At 38.8% G+C, this 20,925-nt stretch overlaps 1 protein-coding gene across 2 annotated transcripts in view; it reads right to left on the reverse strand.

Moving 5' to 3' along the window:
• The window catches only part of btbd11b (BTB (POZ) domain containing 11b), a 49,470-nt gene that overhangs the window by 20,231 nt on the left and 8,314 nt on the right, over nucleotides 1-20,925 (reverse strand). For both annotated transcript variants that reach the window (XM_058088147.1, XM_058088146.1), the window contains exon 2: nucleotides 2,734-2,877. In XM_058088147.1, the coding sequence (XP_057944130.1) occupies nucleotides 2,734-2,877 (144 nt within the window). The remainder of the gene's footprint in view (nucleotides 1-2,733; nucleotides 2,878-20,925) is intronic.

Below are 20,925 nucleotides of genomic sequence, written 5' to 3' on the forward strand. Positions count from 1 at the left end.
CAAATACTCAGGAAGTATTACTTTCACACCGGCTTTTGTAGGATGATGACTACGTTTTTATAACACTCAAAATGAGGAATGGCATTTTCAATAAAGGGCGCCGTTCATCCATCCATTCATCCTTCCCTCTTCTATCCATCCATCCATCCCTCTTCTATCCATCATCCATCCCTCTTCTATCCATCATCCATCCATTAATCCATCCCTCTCCCATCCGTCCATCCATTCATCCATCCATCCCTCTTCTATCCATCCATCCATCCATCCCTCTTCCATCCATCCATCCATCCATCCATCCATTCATCCATCCCTCTTCCATCCATCCATCCATTCATCCATCCCTTTTCCATCCATCCATCCATCCATTCATCCATCCCTCTTCTATCCATCCATCCATTCATCCATCCCTCTTCCATCCATCCATCCATCCATCCATTCATCCATCCCTCTTCCATCCATCCATCCATCCATTCCTCTCCCATCCATCCATCCATTCATCCATCCCTCTTCCATCCATCATCCATCCATTAATCCATCCCTCTCCCATCCATCCATCCATTCCTCTCCCATCCATCCATCCATCCATCCATCCATCCATCACTCTCCCATTCATCCATTCTTCTCCCATCCATCCATCCATCCATCCATCCATCCATCCATCCATCACTCTCCCATTCATCCATTCTTCTCCCATCCATCCATCCATCCATCCATCCATCCATCCATTCCTCTCTCATCCATCCATCCATTCATCCCTCTCCCATCTATCCATCCATTCCCCTCCCATCCATCCATCCATCCATCCATCCATTCCCCTCCCATCCATCCATCCATCCATCCATTCTTCTCCCATCCATCCATCCATCCATCCATCCATCCATCCATTCCTCTCTCATCCATCCATTCATCCCTCTCCCATCCATCCATCCATCCATCCATTCCCCTCCCATCCATCCATCCATCCATCCGTTCCCCTCCCATCCATCCATCCATCCATCCATCCATCCATTCCTCTCCCATCCATCCATCCATCCATCCCTCTCCCATCCATCCATCCATTCCTCTCCTATCCAACCATCCATCCATTCCTCTCCCATCCATCCATCCATCCATCCATTCCTCTCCCATCCATCCATCCATCAATCCACCCCTCTCCCATCCATCCATTCCTCTCCCATCCATCCCTCTTCCATCCATCCATCCATTCCTTTCCCATCCATCCATCCATTCCTCGCCCATCCATCCATCCATTCATCCATCCATTCCTCTCCCATCCATCCATCCATCCCTCTCCCATCCATCCATCCATCCATCCATTCCTCTCCCATCCATCCATCCATCCATCCATCCCTCTCCCATCCATCCATCCATTCCTCTCCCATCCATCCATCCATCCATCCATCCATCCATCCCTCTCCCATCCATCCATCCATCCACCCATCTATTACTCTCCCATCCATCCATCCATCCATCCATCCACCCATCTATTACTCTCCCATCCATCCATCCATCCATCCATCCATCCACCCATCTATTACTCTCCCATCCATCCATCCATCCATCCATCCATCCATCCATTCATCCATCCATTCCTCTCCCATCCATCCATCCATCCATCCCTCTCCCATCCATCCATCCATCCATCCACCCATCTATTACTCTCCCATCCATCCATCCATGACAAATCATCGTGACAAATCATCACGTAACGTAAATCCAGAACTTAGAAAGCCTTAGTGTGTTTCTCTCTGATTATTCATATGTGTTATTTCCTTTTGTTGGTTTCTGTCTAATTCTTGGTACGGATTATGAAGACCAGTAGACCGGTAGACCAGTAGACCGGTAGACCAGTAGACCAGTAGACCAGTAGACCAGTACACCAAGTCTACGGTCTCTGATTAATCCGTCTATCACGTCGTCAATGGTTTGGAGCACGTTTGGCCTGAGACGTTCCCTCATATAAAGGTTACCTCTCGGTTATTATGTGTGAAGGTCGCATTGGCAAAGTCATCTGAAACTCATTATCATTGAAATAATGAACACATTATTATTATTATTATTATTAATATTCAGACTTGGAAAGGCTTTCATTTATCAGCTGAGGCGCTGAAGGATTCTATTTAATGACACAGCAACTCCTGATGATTCATTCCGCTTAATATGCATATTTACACGCACGCACGGGGGGGGGGGGGTTATTAGAGACAGATTTACTAATGTAGCGGGACAATATTTTGGTCATAACTTCATCATCTTCATCATCATCATCATGGAGTCCATTTGTCTGAAAATAGAAGCTTGACAATCACGGAGACGGTACCCAGGCTTTCTTGCAATAAGGGGAAGAGTGGCTCTGTCGTCGTCATGGCAACCACCGTCACATGCTTTAGTCGTCGACAATATGAAAACCCAAAACCAGTCCCAGAACACGTGGGTATCTTAGTCTTGTCTTGGACTTAGACTTAGACAAAGAAAAAAAACTACAGAATTAATCTGATTAATCTGATTTGTAGAATATACCGAGAGATAATTAACTACGGACCAGAAATGGCCCCCGAGGCCACACTTTGGACACCCTAGCCGTCAACATTGCGGGGTGGATCTGAGGACCTGGCTGGCTGCAACGTTATCGACCTCTCCGTCATCAATTTCGGCTCCACTTGAAGTGTTAGCGACTTAACTGCCCGACTCAAGGGCACCTTGGCAACGCAGACTCGCACTCGCGTCACTCACTGAGCTCCGAGATGCCGCCCACCCGCGTGGCCAGTAAGCACTGTTCCATGGAGCGCAGTTCCGACTGGCTGTAGGCGTTCCCTTCGGCGCTCTTTCCCGCCGCTCGATGCTGCGGAATCAAACCCTCGGGTAAGCAAAGCACACCTGAGAAAACGAGAAGAGAAAAAAAATAAAAAAACGTAAATGAAAAGGTTAAACAGAACATATTAATTCATTTTCACGTCTAGATGTATGATAAACTAGACCATGGGTCTCAAACATGCGGCCCGCGGGCCAAATGTGGTCCGCAGGACACTATTTTGAGGCCCCCGCCTTGATATGAAAGTTTAATGTTAGTGCGACCCCGCGCAAGTTTGATATGGATGCTGTATGGCGGGGGTCACAAACACGCGGCCCGCGGGCCAAATGTGGCCCGCAGGACACTACTTTGAGGCCCCCGCCTTGATATGAAAGTTTAATGTTAGTGCGGCCCCGCGCAAGTTTGATATGGATGCTGTATAGCAGGGGTCTCAAACACGCGGCCCGCGGGCCAAATGTGGCCCGCAGGACACTACTTTGAGGCCCCCGCCTTGATATGAAAATTTATTGTTAGTGCGGCCCACGCAAGTTTGATATGGATGCTGTATGGCAGGGGTCTCAAGAACGCGGCCCGCGGGCCAAATGTGGCCCACAGGACACTACTTTGAGGCCCCCGCCTTGATATGAAAATTTATTGTTAGTGCGGCCCCGCGCAAGTTTGATATGGATGCTGTATGGCAGGGGTCTCAAACACGCGGCCCGCGGGCCAAATGTGGCCCGCAAGACACTATTTTGAGGCCCCCCGCCTTGATATGAAAGTTTAATGTTAGTGCGGCCCCGCGCAAGTTTGATATGGATGCTGTATGGCGGGGGTCTGAAACATGCGGCCCGCGGGCCAAATGTGGTCCGCAGGACACTATTTTGAGGCCCCCCGCCATGATATGAAAGTTTAATGTTAGTGCGGTCCCGCGCAAGTTTGATATGGATGCTGTATGGCAGGGGTCTCAAACACGCGGCCCGCGGGCCAAATGTGGCCCGCAAGACACTATTTTGAGGCCCCCCGCCTTGATATGAAAGTTTAATGTTAGTGCGGCCCCGCGCAAGTTTGATATGGATGCTGTATGGCAGGGGTCTCAAACACGCGGCCCGCGGGCCAAATGTGGCCCGCAGGACACTACTTTGAGGCCCCCGCCTTGATATGAAAGTTTAATGTCAGTGCGGCCCTGCGCAAGTTTGATATGGATGCTGTATGGCAGGGGTCTCAAACACGCGGCCCGTGGGCCAAATGTGGCCCGCAGGACACTACTTTGAGGCCCCCGCCTTGATATGAAAGTTTAATGTTAGTGCGGCCCCGCGCAAGTTTGATATGGATGCTGTATGGCAGGGGTCTCAAACACGCGGCCCGCGGGCCAAATGTGGCCCGCAGGACACTATTTTGAGGCCCCCGCCTTGAAATCATGATCTCATGAACACCAGAATAGAACATTCTAACTACATTTGTAGGTCAGAAACGTGGAAAAAGCGTCTTTAAGATTCAAACCACAACCTTTCCACGGTGGGTGGGGTCTCGCTACAAGTCACTGTGGTCAGCGGCTAAGAAATATTAGGCGACAAAAAGAAGGAAAAAAAAAATGTATAGCCTTCAGCATGACTTTGTCTTATCTGAGATGGCTTCCTGTAGCAACAGCAGCACTTTAGGATCACCAAGTCAGCACTTTTGACTCCGGCGATCTGGAAAAAGCTGACATTCCCAACACAATTTACTGATTGCAAAACAGCAAACTCTTGCACTCAGCCCAACCTTTCAAATTATTATCTTGCTGTTTCTCGACGTTGTCCTTTTTGTGGAGAACGTCGGGGAGTTAATTGCCCTCGCAATTTATAAAGGAAATAGCAGTGCACTCCGATAGAGCAGCTACACACAATAACCCGCTTATAAGCTTTTTAGAGCAGGGGTCTCAAACACGCGGCCCGCGGGCCAAATGTGGTCCACAGGACACTACTTTGAGGCCCCCGCCTTGATATGAAAATTTAATGTTAGCGCGGCCCCGCGCAAGTTTGATATGGATGCTGTATGGTATCATGTACCCGGAAAAAATTATTACGTTTGATTCATGTTCATGTTAAAGGTTAAATAACTGTTAATAGTTATCCTCCCTATCCGTGTGGAAGTGGTAAGTAGTAAAAATAAAAATTAAGATATTTGAGAACAGTGGAATGTTTTATCAGAGCTTTTATTGTAGAAAATTGGAACCAAAGCGACGTTTTTTTTTATTTTTTTGTTTTTAATAAATACGTTTTTTTTTTTTTTTTGGAAAACATGATGCGGCCGAGTCTCACCCAGACCCTAGCTCCAGTGGCCCCCAGGTAAATTGAGTTTGAGACCCCTGCTGTATGGTATCATGTACCCAGAAAAAATTATTACGTTTGATTAATGTTCATGTTAAAGGTTAAATAACTGTTAATAGTTATCCTCCCTATCCGTGTGGAAGTGGTAAGTTTTGGGCTATTTAAGTTGAAAGGAAATAACTTGAAGGATATCGTTTAGGTCGCTAGCGGTCTAGTTAGCATGTGTCTCAAGACGCTGCAGTTGCGCAATATGTTGTAAATGAAAAAAAAGTATAATAATGCTAATGCTAATAATGCTTTGTTCATTTTAATGTGAAAAAAAAAAATAATTTGTCTACCCACCAACTATATGTGGTTTCTTAAGTTTTTATTATTTGCCGTTTTATTATTATTATTATTATTATTATTATTATATTTATTTATTTATTACTGATTGATTGATTTTATTTATTCTTGATTTGTTTATTTATTTTTCATCTTATTTTGTGAAGAAAAATAATTAATAAATAATAAAATAATTAATAATTAATATTTTGGTGATTAAAAAAATTAAATTAATTAAATTAAAAAATGTCCAGAGGGCTCTAATAATTTTTAAAAATGTATTTATTTTTTTATTTTTTATTTTATTTTTTTTTAATGTATTTAGAAACTTGTTTAGAATGTTTTTTTAATGCCATAACCATAAATAAACCACAAATATATTTTATTTCTCAAGTAGGAATCCAACTAATTAGCATATTTTTAAAGTAACTTGCTCAACGTGGACGTCAATAGAAAAGAAGGCTAGAAATATTGCATCTATTGATGCAAAGGTCAACATTTAAACAAAAACGCCACCGCCAAATCAAACAATGAGTATTCCTGGTATTCCTGTTATGATTTTGAAATGGAAGACATTGAGTGTTTACGCCGCCGCTCCATAAGAGGAGTGGACGCTCCTGGCGAGACATCATCACTGAAGAAGAAATAACACGTACAGGAGCTCCCATTAAAATGTCACTCAAAGGATCTCCGGGAGTCCGTTAGTCCCCGTGGTGGGCGGGGAAAGTCGGCAAGGAGAAGATTGCGCTCCCGATTTCCTTCGCCTTCCTACGCTTATATACTCCAATACGCCGTTCGTTTAGCGTACATCGGGTAATGAGCCATACGATCGGTCCCATATTTGTGGTTCCCGAGCCAGCCGCCACGCTTGGAGCGTTTGGATTCACTGGAGCAGTAGAGCGGGAACGCCGACCTCCTCCGTGCGGGCTCCTGCCCTCCACTTAAAATCTATTTTGGAAGGACTCGCATCCTCGAATGCACCGCTGCTCTCGACTAACTTGAGTTTGACCTGACTTGAGACCACTTAGACAGGGGTCTCAAACATGCGGCCCGTGGGCCAAATGTGGTCCGCAGGACACTCATTTGAGGCCCCCGCCTTGATATGAAAGTTTGATATGGATGCTGTATGGTATCATGTACCCAGAAAAAAATATTAAGTTTTAATTAATGTTCATGTTAAAGGTTAAATAACTGTTAATAGTTATCCTCCCTATCCGTGTGGAAGTGGTAAGTAGTAAAAATAAAAATTAAGATATTTGAGAACAGTGGAATGTTTTATCAGAGCTTTTATTGTAGAAAATTGGAACCAAAGCGAAGTTTTTTTTAATTTTTTTGTTTTTAATAAATGCGTTTTTTTGGTTGTTTTTTTTTTTTTTGGAAAACATGATACGGCCCAGTCTCACCCAGACCCAAGCTCCAGTGGCCCCCAGGTAAATTGAGTTTGAGACCCCTGCTGTGTGGTATCATGTACCCAGAAAAAAATATTACGTTTTAATTAATGTTCATGTTAAAGCTTAAATAACTGTTAATAGTTATCCTCCCTATCCGTGTGGAAGTGGTAAGTTTTTGGCTATTTAAGTTTAAAGGAAATAACTTGAAGGATATCGTTTAGGTCGCTAGCGGTCTAGTTAGCATGTGTCTCAAGACCCTGCAGTTGCGCAATATGTTGTAAATAAAAAAAAGTATAATAATGCTAATGCTAATAATGCTTTGTTAATTTTAATGTGAAAAAAATAATTTGTCTACCCACCAACTATATGTGGTTTCTTAAGTTTTTATTATTTGCTGTTTTATTATTATTATTATATTTATTATATTTATTATATTTATTTATTTTGATTGATTGATTTTCTTTATTCTTGATTTATTTATTTTTCATCTTATTTTGTGCAGAAAAATAATAATTAAGATATTTGAGAACAGTGGAATATTTTATCAGAGCTTTTATTGTAGAAAATTGGAACCAAAGCAAAGTTTTTTTAATTTTTTTGTTTTTAATAAATGCGTTTTTTTCGTTTTTTTTTTTTTTTTTTTTTTTTTTTTTGGGAAAACCAGTCTCACCCAGTCCCGAGCTCCAGTGGCCCCCAGGTAAATTGAGTTTGAGACCCCTGCTCTAAATAATTTGTATCCTGATGTGAAACATGTACGGTACATTTTGCTATGCAGTGAAAGGTCGTTTGTCAAGGTCATTAGTGAAGCGACTTTTTGACTGATTATTCACTATTAGTTTTTCCCGATTGCAGCCGGATTATGCGTCCCTATTTGGAATTCCGACGCAGGTCCATCATCCCGACATAAAGTGATGCAGACATAAGAACCCTGCACGTTTTCCCTGCCTCCATCTTTACTTTGCTAGGTTGGCGTTTGTGCTTTTTTTTTTTTTTTATGTCCACGAGTGCTTTAGCTTAAAAGCAGCCTGTGTTTACAAGCAGCGGCGTATGATGTCATCTCTGGCCCAGAGGACAAAAAACGTCCCCTTGTAGCAAAATCTCATTTCACGGCATTAGTCATATCCTTTAATTACTCGAGTGCCCTCAGTGCTAAATGAGCAATTACATCAAACATTGTTGCGTTTAGCTGGAGTGCAAGGGATGTTTTTTTTTTTTTGTACATAGCTCTCCAAATGTCCATGTTTGCTATTTATTTGACGCTGAAGCAATAACAAAAGGCGGAATAACGCTCACAGCCGAGAGGGAAGCTGGTTTTCCCTGTGATTGGACATGATTACGTAATAGTTGTGCCCTTGTTGTGCGCCGGTCACCCGTCACAAGTCATCTGTGTGTTCCCTCACTCTATTGTGGGAGGAGGAGCTTTTGGTCCACAGTGTGTATTTTTTGCTATTTTTGCTTTTTTTTTTAGTTTTCACATTCTTTGGGTTGCATCAAAGTGCATAAACAACGATGACGCAATCTCGTTTCCTAAGAGGATTGAACATGTCTAATTGCTGTAGTAGCCTATCACAGCTGTCGAAGGTGCACAAAAATAAGAGCGCAGAACAGGAAGTATGGATTGACACTTACTATGGTACCCATTGGATGGTCATATCACCTTGTTAATTTAATTTAATTTAATTTATGTAATTTAATTTATTTTATGTAATTTAATTTATTTTATGTAATTTAATTTATTTTATGTAATTTATTTTATGTAATTTAATTTATTTTATGTAATTTATTTTATGTAATTTATTTTATGTAATTTAATTTATTTTATGTAATTTAATTTATTTTATGTAATTTAATTTTATGTAATTTTATTTAATGTAATTTTATTTAATGTAATATTATTTAATGTAATTTTATTTAATGTAATTTTATTTTATGTAATTTTATTTAATGTAATTTTATTTTATGTAATTTTATTTTATGCAATTTTATGTAATTCAATTTAATTCAATTTAATTCAATTTAATTCAATTTAATTCAATTTTATGTAATTTAATTTTATGTAATTTAATTTTATGTAATAAAATTTTATGTAATTCAATTTAATTCAATTTAATTCAATTCAATTCAATTCAATTTTATGTAATTTAATTTAATTTAATTTTATGTAATTTTATGTAATTTTATGTAATTTTATGTAATTTTATGTAATTTTATGTAATTTTATGTAATTGAATTGAATTGAATTGAATTCAATTCAATTCAATTCAATTCAATTCAATTTAATTTTATTTAATTTTATTTAATTTTATTTAATTTTATTTAATTTTATTTAATTTAATTCATTTTTCATTTTTTACCGCTTTTCCTCATGAGGCAAAAGTTGCCGGATGTTCATTTGGAATTCAACATACAACCCCGCAAGGATGAATATTTTGATTCGTCGTCGTCTTTGGGCAAGAGGCGGGGTACACCCTGGACTGGTGGCCAGCCAATCCCAGGGCACATATAGACAAACAACCATTCACACTCACATTCATACCTATGGACAATTTGGAGTGGCTAATTAACCTAGCATGTTTTTTTTTTTGGAATGTGGGAGGAAACCTTTCTTTTAGGCAAAACAAAATATTGGAAAGCAGTGATTGACATTTTGACGCTAGTGTGAAAGGACTAGGAGGAAGACCCGCCCCCAAGACTCGGGCCTTCAGGGTTGTGGCACCATCACATAAAACTTCCCAGACCAAAATAATCAAAACCAACATTTTCTCTTTCATGGGATCCCCTCTTTGCTTTTCACACGTTATTCCTTCCACTGGAAGCCGGACACGAATGACCAGGAATATTTCAAGCTTCCATAAAGTAGGAAAAGGAATTCTGACACCACATGTCAGCTTTTGGTCTCGCTACGTTTCGCTCCATGATCACCCGCTCAGATACATATGGTAGCCATCTGGCCTGGCACCATGGAGAAACTGAGACCAGCACCGTGCAGATCCACGTGCCGGAATAACGTGGTTAACCCCTTCGTGTCCGTACGCTTGCCTTTTTCCTGTCGTCTTACTGGACGAAAGAAAGCTATCCAAAAATGACAACTATTTCACCATTTCTCATAATAATAAACAAATCAAGAATAAAGAAAATCAATCAATCAGTAATAAATAAATATAATAATAATAATAATAATGAAAACTTAAAAAAACACATATAGTTGGTGGGTAGATAAATTATTTTTTTCCGATTAAAATGAACAAATCATTATTAGAGCCCTGTAGACATGACAAAACACGACTATAGTCACATTTATACTGTATCAAAATAGTGCCTGCGGGCCACATTTGGCCCGCGGGCCGCGTGTTTGAGACCCCTGCCATACAGCATCCATATCAAACTTGCGCGGGGCCGCACTGACATTAAACTTTCATATCAAGGCGGGGGCCTCAAAGTAGCGTCCTGCGTGCCACATTTGGCCCGCAGGCCGCGTGTTTGAGACCGATGCCATACAGCATCCGTATCAAACTTGCGTGGGCCGCACTAATATTAAACTGTCATATCGAGGCGGGGGCCTCAAACTAGTCTCCTGCGGGCCACATTTGGCCCGCGGGCCGCGTGTTTGAGACCACTGCCATACAGCATCCATATCAAACTTGCGCGGGGCCGCACTAACATTAAACTTTCATATCAAGGCGGGGGCCTCAAACTAGTCTCCTGCGGGCCACATTTGGCCCACGGGCCACGTGTTTGAGACCCCTGCCATACAGCATCCATATCAAACTTGCGCGGGCCGCACTAACATTAAACTTTCATATCAAGGCGGGGGCCTCAAAGTAGCGTCCTGCGTGCCACATTTGGCCCGCGGGCCGCGTGTTTGAGACCCCTGCCATACAGCATCCATATCAAACTTGCACGGGCCGCACTGACATTAAACTTTCATATCAAGGCGGGGGCCTCAAAGTAGCGTCCTGCGTGCCACATTTGGCCCGCAGGCCGCGTGTTTGAGACCCCTGCCATACAGCATCCATATCAAACTTGCGCGGGGCCACACTAACATTAAACTTTCATATCAAGGCGGGGGCCTTAAACTAGTCTCCTGCGGGCCACATTTGGCCCGCGGGCCGCGTGTTTGAGACCCCTGCCATACAGCATCCATATCAAACTTGCGCGGGCCGCACTAACATTAAAATTTCATATCAAGGCGGGGGCCTCAAAGTAGCGTCCTGCGTGCCACATTTGGCCCACAGGCCGCGTGTTTGAGACCCCTGCCATACAGCATCCATATCAAACTTGCGCGGGCCGCACTGACATTAAACTTTCATATCAAGGCGGGGGCCTCAAAGTAGTGTCCTGCGGGCCACATTTGGCCCGCAGGCCGCGTGTTTGAGACCCCTGATGTAAGATGAGATGTACAGCTTAGGTCGTCTATATCGGTGTTTCCGCATTATGAACGTGACAGGGATATTTGCTAACACTCGCCCTAACAATGAGGGTCTTTCCTCGGAGGAGGTGCTAGGTGAGGGTGGGGGGGGTGAATGGGATGGGTAGCCTCATCAGTCTCTGCCAGGCGTGGCCCACTTCCAGTCTGTTTTGGGGGGGGGGGGGGGGGGGGGCGACACACGGCTGCAGTCGGGATGATCGATGACGCCAGGTGACTTCAACAATTACTGAGCAATTTAAAGCTCAATGCGTCTTATTTTGCTGACACCCCCGTGCCCCCCCCCCCCACTTTGAACATCTCCCCCGCCTTGATATGAAAGTTTAATGTTTGATATGGATGCTGTATGGTATCATGTACCCAGAAAAAATTATTACGTTTGATTCATGTTCATGTTAAAGGTTAAATAATTGTTAATAGTTATCCTCCCTATCCGTGTGGAAGTGGTAAGTTTTTGGCGTTTTAAGTTGAAAGGAAATAACTCGAAGGCTACCGTTTAGGTCGCTAGCGCGCTAGTTTGCGAGTTAGCATGTGTCTCAAGACCCTGCAGTTGCGCAATATGTTGTGAATAAAAAGTATAAATGTGACTATAGTCGTGTTTTTGTTATGTGTACAGGGCTCTAATAATGCTTTGTTCATTTTAATGTAAAAAAAAATAAAATAATAATATAATAATAATAATAAATAAAAATATTTTTTTTTGTTTTATTATTATTATATTTATTTATTTTGATTGATTGATTTTCTTTATTCTTGATTTATTTATTTATTTTTCATCTTATTTTGTGCAGAAAAATAAAAATGAAGATATTTGAGTTTGATATGGATGGTATCATGTACCCGGAAAAAATTATTACGTTTTAATTAATGTTCATGTTAAAGGTTAAATAACTGTTAATAGTTATCCTCCCTATCCGTGTGGAAGTGGTAAGTAGTAAAAATAAAAATTAAGATATTTGAGAACAGTGGAATGTTTTATCAGAGCTTTTATTGTAGAAAATTGCAACCAAAGCAAAGTTTTTTTTTTTTTAAATGTTTTTAATAAATGCATTTATTTATTTATTTATTTTATTTTTAGAAAACCTGAAAAGTAGGATTCCCTATTTATTTATGGTATATTCTCATATTTAGAGCACAGGAAACCTGTTTACCGCCTCCCTAAATACAATTTTTGACAATTTTAGAGCCCTGTAGACATGAAATAGCACCCCTATAATGACATTTACATTGGTATTACCCAATATAGCAGACATAATAAGAGTAAATAAGTTATTTAAGACATAAATAATATTATTTTTTTTTGTTTTTTTTTGGAAAACCTGATGTGGCCCAGTCTCACAGTCAGACAGGTCTCACTCTGATCAAGTAATTGTTCTATGGAACATGTGGCTCCTTGAACCGTGAAGATGCAGAATAAAACACTGAATTTGCTGGTTGCCAGATGTTGGCTGCTTCATGACGTCAGACATTTTGGTCTTTGAAAAGGTCTTCAGTATTACTTTTTTTTTTTTTTTTTTAAGACGGAAGTGAAGCCCACCTCCTTGGCTGTTTGAACAACGACTCCCTTATTGACTGTGACCTCACAACTCCACGGATTCATGCGGAGGGAACGTTTTGGCCGCTTTACTTCGTTACGTGTGCTTTAGTGTGTGTGTGTGTGTGTGTGTGTGTGTGTGGATTATGCAGGGGTTCCACACCCAGCCCGCCTGCCAGCCTTTCCCCACCCACTGTGCTGTCACAGCCGAGCCAGTGTTCCTCCACAGCACCAATGACTCGAGTGGTTAGCACGCAGACCTCACAGCTAAGAGACCAAGGGTTCAATTCCACCCTCGGTTTCCATCTCATGCGTGGGTTTTTCTCCGGGTACTCCGGTTTCCTCCCACATTCCAAAAAAAAAAAACATGCTAGGTTAATTAGCCACTCCAAATTGTCCATAGGTATGAATGTGAGTGTGAATGGTTGTTTGTCTATATGTGCCCTGTGATTGGCTGGCTGGCGACCAGTCCAGGGTGTACCTCGCCTCTCGCCCGAAGACAGCTGGGATAGGCTCCAGCACCCCTGCGACCCTCGTGAGGAAAAGCGGTAGAAAATGAAAAATGAATGAATAAACTAAATTAAACTAAATTAAACTAAACAAAATTAAACTAAACTAAATTAAACTAAATTTAATAAATTAAACAAAATTAAACTAAACAAAACTAAATTAAACTAAATTAAATTAAACTAAATTAAATTAAATTCAATGAATTAGATTTAATAAATTAAACAAAATTAAACTAAAGTAAACTAAAGTAAACTAAATTAAATTACATTTAGTAAATTAAACTAAATTAAACTAAATTAAACTAAACTAAATTAAACTAAATTAAACTAAACTAAACTAAATTAAATTTAATAAATTAAACAAAATTAAACTAAACTAAACTAAACTAAATTTAATTAAACTAAATTAAATTTAATTTAATAAATTAAACAAAATTAAACTAAAGTAAACTACATTAAACTAAATTAAACTAAACTAAACAAAACTAAACAAAACTAAACAAAACTAAACTAAACTAAACAAAACTAAACTAAACTAAACTAAACTAAACTAAACTAAACTAAACTAAACTAAACTAAACTAAACTAAACTAAACTAAACTAAACTAAACTAAACTAAACTAAACTAAATTAAATTCAATTTAATAAATTAAACAAAATTAAACTAAAGTAAACTAAATTAAACTAAATTAAATTAAATTTAGTAAATTAAACTAAATTAAACTAAACTAAATTAAACTAAACTAAATTAAATTAAACTAAATTTAATAAATTAAACTAAATTAAACTAAACTAAACTAAATTAAACTAAATTTAATTTAATTTAATAAATTAAACAAAATTAAACTAAAGTAAACAAAATTAAATCAAACTAAATTTAATAAATTAAACAAAATTAAATTAATCAAAATTAAATTAAATTAAATTAAATTAGTTGATATGACCATCCAATGACATAATGGGTACCATAGTCAGTGTTAATCCATACTTCCTGTTCTGCGCTCTTATTTTTGCGTACCTTCGAAAACGGTCAATGAAAACCAGGGACCACTGGAGAAGATTATGACATTATTATTATTATAATATAATAAACAAATCCAACCTGTTCTTGTTATATTAGGTTTGATTGTATTTATTTGAGGTATTTATGCTTTGATGATATCTTGACTTTATGCTTGTAAAAAATATTGCTAATATTTGCTGATCTTTGCTTGGATCTTTTATGCAAATCGATGTTTAATATGGTCCTGTCTACATCGCTGCATCTTTTTAATAAACTCATAATTTTGCTCCGAATGTGTTCCTCCTGTTCCTCGTTTTATGTGTGAGAAATGTTGTTTACGTTGCTTAGCGCCCTGAAGCTAATAGCGGCCTCTTGTGTTTGGACAATAGACGCTTTTCTATGCATTATATAATGCTGACTCGGTTGCCAGTCGTATTACAGTCAAGGTCTCGATAGAGGGCATGAGCACCGAGGCCTTCCGCCTCCGACTCTGGAATCCGCCCTGTGGATTTTTCCAAAACATTCGACTTCCTGTCCCATCAGGTGGATCAACGTGTTCCCGTCATTTGTAAGCTCCGCCTTTTTTTCTTTTTCCTTTCCTGCAACAATTTAAGCTCCTAAGTGTATGTTTGGTATCTGTGCGTGCGGCGGCGACGAAGCGCCCAAAGCATGTGATCTGCCTCCATGAGCATTCCCGTCCGTGTTAGCCGCATTAGCCTGTTTGCACACAAGACTGGAAACCAGCCTTTGAGTCGTTCGTATCACGTGGTAGTCGTCTATATATGAATCACGCCATCGCGTCATGTCACGTTAGCTACCTTTACCGGCGTATGTCAAAGTGACGGATGGATGTCAGGGGGTCCAGAAACCGCGACGGAGACGGATGTCACTCAACGCCATCGGGGTGTTGCTAAAGCCAAGGCTGTGTGAGTCACGCCATCTTAAACGGAGGTGAATGGAGCACATGACCTTGGCTTTTCTACAGGACGTGGGGGGGGGAGGGGGGGGGGGTCGAAGGTCAATAACCGTGTTTCACTAAGAAATCATCACAAAGCTTATTAAATCCTACCCCTCCATCTGGTACTTTTACAATCAGTAACTGTTACATTTGTTCACTTCCTGCTTTCCTAATATGGTTTAAGTTGTTTTTATTTATTTTTTAAAAATTAAATTAAATTAAATTAAATTAAATTAAATTAAATTTTCCCACATTCCAAAAAAAACATGCTAGGTTAAATAGCCACTCCAAATTGTCCATAGATATGATTGTGAGTGTGAATGGTTGTTTGTCTATATGTGCCCTGTGATTGGCTGGCGACCAGTCCAGGGTGTACCCCGCCTCACGCCCGAAGACAGCTGGGATAGGCTCCAGCACCCCCCCCTCCGACCCTCGTAAGGAAAAGCGGTAGAAAATGAATGAATGAAAAATAATAATAATAATAATAATAATAATGATGATGTGGGCTGCACGGTGTTCGAGTGGTTAGCACGCAGACCTCACAGCTAGGAGACCCGAGTTCAATCCCACCCTCGGCTATCTCTGAATGAATAAATTAAATCTAATCTGAATTAATCTAATCTGAATTAATCTAAATTAATCTAATCCGAATTAATCTAAAATAATCTAATTACTCTAAATTAATCCGATCTGAATTAATCTAAAATGATCTAAATTAATCTAATCTAATTAATCTAAGATAATCTATTTTAATCTAAAATAATCTAATTTAATTTATTCTGATCTAGTCTAATTTAATCTAATCTAGTCTAATTTAATCTAATCTAGTCTAATTTAATCTAATCTAGTCTAATCAAATCTAATCTAATCAAATCTAATCAAATCTAATCAAATCTAATCTAATCTAATCTAATCTAATCTAATCTAGTCTAATCTAATCTAATCTAATCTAATCTAATTTAATTTAATTTAATTTAATTTAATTTAATTTAATTTAATTTAATTTAATTTAATTTAATCTTAACTCCTGACTGTGTGCCCTGCATGCTAACCACTCATCCTCCGTGCGGCCATCACTAATCCACCGTACTGACGTATTTTTAATCACTTCTTTTATTCCGCACATTCAAAGCCAAAAAAGATTGTGTGCTGAGAGAAAGCTAATTGTTAGCGAGAATGAGCCACTCTGCACTTCTCAGCGCCCCCCCCCCACCCCTCGCCCCCCACCCCCGCCCACCGACAATAACAAATAGTCTGCCATCAACTCAGCACAAAGAAACAAATAACAGCCAACATCAACAATACCAGGATTTTCATTGGGGAAAATACATCATTAAACCCAATGGGATTGAGTACTTATAGAACTACATTATGTACTGGGATTGAGTACTTATAGAACTACATTATGTACTGGGATTGAGTACTTATAGAACTACATTATGTACTGGGATTGATTACTTATAGAACTACATTATGTACTGGGATTGAGTACTTATAGAACTACATTATGTACTGGGATTGTTTACTTATAGAACTACATTATGTACTGGGATTGATTACTTATAGAACTACATTATGTACTGGGATTGTTTACTTATAGAACTACATTATGTACTGGGATTGATTACTTATAGAACTACATTATGTACTGGGATTGATTACTTATAGAACTACATTATGTACTGGGATTGTTTACTTATAGAACTACATTATGTACTGGGATTGAGTACTTATAGAACTACATTATGTACTGGGATTGTTTACTTATAGAACTACATTATGTACTGGGATTGATTACTTATAGAACTACATTATGTACTGGGATTGTTTACTTATAGAACTATATTATGTACTGGGATTGAGTACTTATAGAACTACATTATGTACTGGGATTGTTTACTTATAGAACTACATTATGTACTGGGATTGATTACTTATAGAACTACATTATGTACTGGGATTGATTACTTATAGAACTACATTATGTACTGGGATTGAGTACTTATAGAACTACATTATGTACTGGGATTGAGTACTTATAGAACTACATTATGTACTGGGATTGATTACTTATAGAACTACATTATGTACTGGGATTGTTTACTTATAGAACTACATTATGTACTGGGATTGAGTACTTATAGAACTACATTATGTACTGGGATTGATTACTTATAGAACTACATTATGTACTGGGATTGAGTACTTATAGAACTACATTATGTACTGGGATTGTTTACTTATAGAACTACATTATGTACTGGGATTGATTACTTATAGAACTACATTATGTACTGGGATTGATTACTTATAGAACTACATTATGTACTGGGATTGAGTACTTATAGAACTACATTATGTACTGGGATTGAGTACTTATAGAACTACATTATGTACTGGGATTGAGTACTTATAGAACTACATTGTACATTCTAACTACTACGAGTCCAAAATGGAATAAAAAAAAGAATGAATGAGAACGTTCTATTTTAAATCACATGTGGTAAAAGTTATGTCGCTTGGAGGAGTCGAACTCCGGTGCCAACGCACGATGCGAGCCAAGTCTATTCAAATGGGCTGCGACTGTGGGTAACGGCAACGCAGCATCGGCGGCGAGTGCATGCGGGGTGAGGGATCAGACACATACGTACATTTAAAAAAAAAAAAACGCAATTATTAAAAATAAACAAACTTTTTCAGTGCTTTGGTTCCGATTTTCTACAATAAAACTTAAAACTTAAATAGCCCAAAACTTACCACTTCCACACGGATAGGGAGGATAACTATTAACAGTTATTTAACCTTTAACATGAACATTAATCAAACGTAATAATTTCGAGCTCGGGTCTGGGTGACACTGGGCCGCATCAGGTTTTCCCAAAAAAAAAAAAAAAATGCATTTATTAAAAACAAAAAAAAATTAAAAAACTTTGTTTTGGTTCCAATTTTCTACAATAAAAGCTCTGATAAAACATTCCACTGTTCTCAAATATCTTACTTTTTATTTTTCTACACAAAATAAGATGAAAAATAAATAAATCAAGAATAAAGAAAATCAATCAATCAGTAATAAATAATAATAATAATAATAATAAAACGGCAAATAATAAAAACTTAAGAAACCACATATAGTTGGTGGGTAGACAAATTATTTTTTTTCACATTAAAATGAACAAAGCATTATTAGAGCCCTGTAGACATGACAAAACACGACTATAGTCACATTTATACTCTTTATTTACAACATATTGCGCAACTGCAGCGTCTTGAGACACATGCTAACTCGCAAACTAGACCGCTAGCGACCTAAACGGTAGCCTCCGAGTTATTTCCTTCAACTTAAATCGCCAAAAAAAATACCACTTCCACACGGATAGGGAGGATAACTATTAACAGTTATTTAACCTTTAACATGAACATTAATTAAAACGTAATAATTTTTTCTGGGTACATGATACCATACAGCATCCATATCAAACTTAAACTTTCATATCAAGGCGGGGGCCTCAAAGTAGTGTCCTGCGGGCCACATTTGGCCCGCGGGCCGCGTGTTTGAGACCCCCCCCCCCCCCCGGTGTACTACAGTATTTGACTGGCATCACCTTGTCCTTAAGAAAGTCAGCAGCTCATAAAGTGAGATCAGCCGAGGAGATGAGGTGCTCAAAGCCGCCCTCGGCTTAGATTTTTTTTTTTCCTCGAGGACGACGAGGATTACTCGTCAATTGGAAACAGATAGAAGTCATCTGCGTGCTGCATTCCGGACTTCTGATGCGGGAAAAAAAAAAAATCTATTCAGTTAGCATCCGTTTCAGTTAGAGTTGGACCTTTCCGGAACAAATCCACGATGCTAACCAAGGTGACAAATATTTGAAATTCATTGAAATATAATGAAAGATGTGAGCTCTGCATTACATTATATGTGTTATTAATGTTGGGGGAGACACACAAGCACCAGACACCGTTGTTTTTCATTTCATGCGGTGAAGGCTATAATAATATTATTAATACGTGTTATGAATGTCATAATCAGGTTGTCTGTCCTCTTAAGTATTTCATGGACTCCAACTTGGAGTCCACGGTTGACCAAGTTCTGGAACTGATGAACTACAAAGTACTACTGTATCGTGTACTTTGGCGTGGCTTGATGTTCAACGTAGATTTCAGGTATTGGACATTCATGATTCTAAACGTGAATCCATCTTTTCACCCCGTGGGGGGGGGGGGGGGGGGGGGGGGGGGCGACCATGCCGGTTTTGGGTCTCCATCCCGGCAGCATATGTTAGCAATAAAAACTGTCATGAGCCTCCGCCTTATACCTTCTCCGGTTGTAATCTGTACCACATGCTAAGCTCACAAGAGGGTTGCAAAAACTCACATAAAAACCCAGTAGAGCTATTTTCAAAGGAAACGTTGCCTAAATCGACGGTTGAATACTCCGGCAAAGCCTTGCAGCTCGGCCACATTTGGCCCGCGGGACACCACTTTGAGGCCCCCTGCCTTGATATGAAAGATTAATGTTTGATATGTATGCTGTATGGTATCATGTACCCAGATAAAAAATTATTACGTTTGATTAATGTTCATGTTAAAGGTTAAATAACTTAATAGTTATCCTCCCTATCCGTGTGGAAGTGGTAATTTTTTGGCGATTTAAGTTGAAAGGAAATAACTTGAAGGCTACCGTTTAGGTCGCTAGCGGTCTAGTTTGCGAGTTAGCATGTGTCTCAAGATGCTGCAGTTGCGCAATATGTTGTAAATAAAAAAAGTATAAATGTGACTATAGTCGTGTTTTGTCATGTCTACAGGGCTCTAATAATGCTTTGTTCATTTTAATGTGAAAAAAATAATTTGTCTACCCACCAACTATATGTGGTTTCTTAATTTTTTATTATTTGCCATTTTATTATTATTATTATTATTATATTTATTTATTACTGATTGATTTTCTTTATTCTTGCCTATCCTTATCAGAGCTCCAAGAGACTGTGGATGCGCTGAAGTGCTCGTGATTTCTTTTCCACCGGAGCGAGATCTCATTACCTCCACTGAGACTTCACCGCCATGACCTTCAAACATGTGTCGGGTGTGTATTTATAGTGCATGATATCAAAAATATGTTTTTTGAGGAATAACTGGAATATGAAATTATGAAAAAAATTTATTACAAAGGTATTTCAAGAAAACATCCTGACCGGGTCATTTTTGACCCACTTATGGAAGGTTGGGGTAGTAACACAAAAACTAAAATTTCTTAAAATCTATAAAAAATAAGTTAAAAATGTGAACGGCATGATATCAAAAACATGTTTTTTGAGGAATACCTGGAATATGAAATTATAAAAAATTTTCATTACAAAAATATTTTAAGAAAACAACCTGACCGGGTCATTTTTGACCCACTTATGGAAGGTTGGGGTAGTAACACAAAAACTAAAATTTCTTAAAATTTCTTAAAAATGTGAATGGCATGACATCAAAAACATGTTTTTTGAGGAATACTTGGAATATGAAATTATAAAAAATTTTCATTACAAAAATATTTTAAGAAAACAACCTGACCGGGTCATTTTTGACCCACTTATGGAAGGTTGGGGTAGTAACACAAAAACTAAAATTTCTTAAAATTTCTTAAAAATGTGAACGGCATGATATCAAAAACATGTTTTTTGAGGAATACCTG

The sequence above is a fragment of the Doryrhamphus excisus genome, chromosome 11 (genome assembly GCF_030265055.1).
Source record: "Doryrhamphus excisus isolate RoL2022-K1 chromosome 11, RoL_Dexc_1.0, whole genome shotgun sequence".
In the NCBI taxonomy this organism is placed as follows: domain Eukaryota; kingdom Metazoa; phylum Chordata; class Actinopteri; order Syngnathiformes; family Syngnathidae; genus Doryrhamphus; species Doryrhamphus excisus.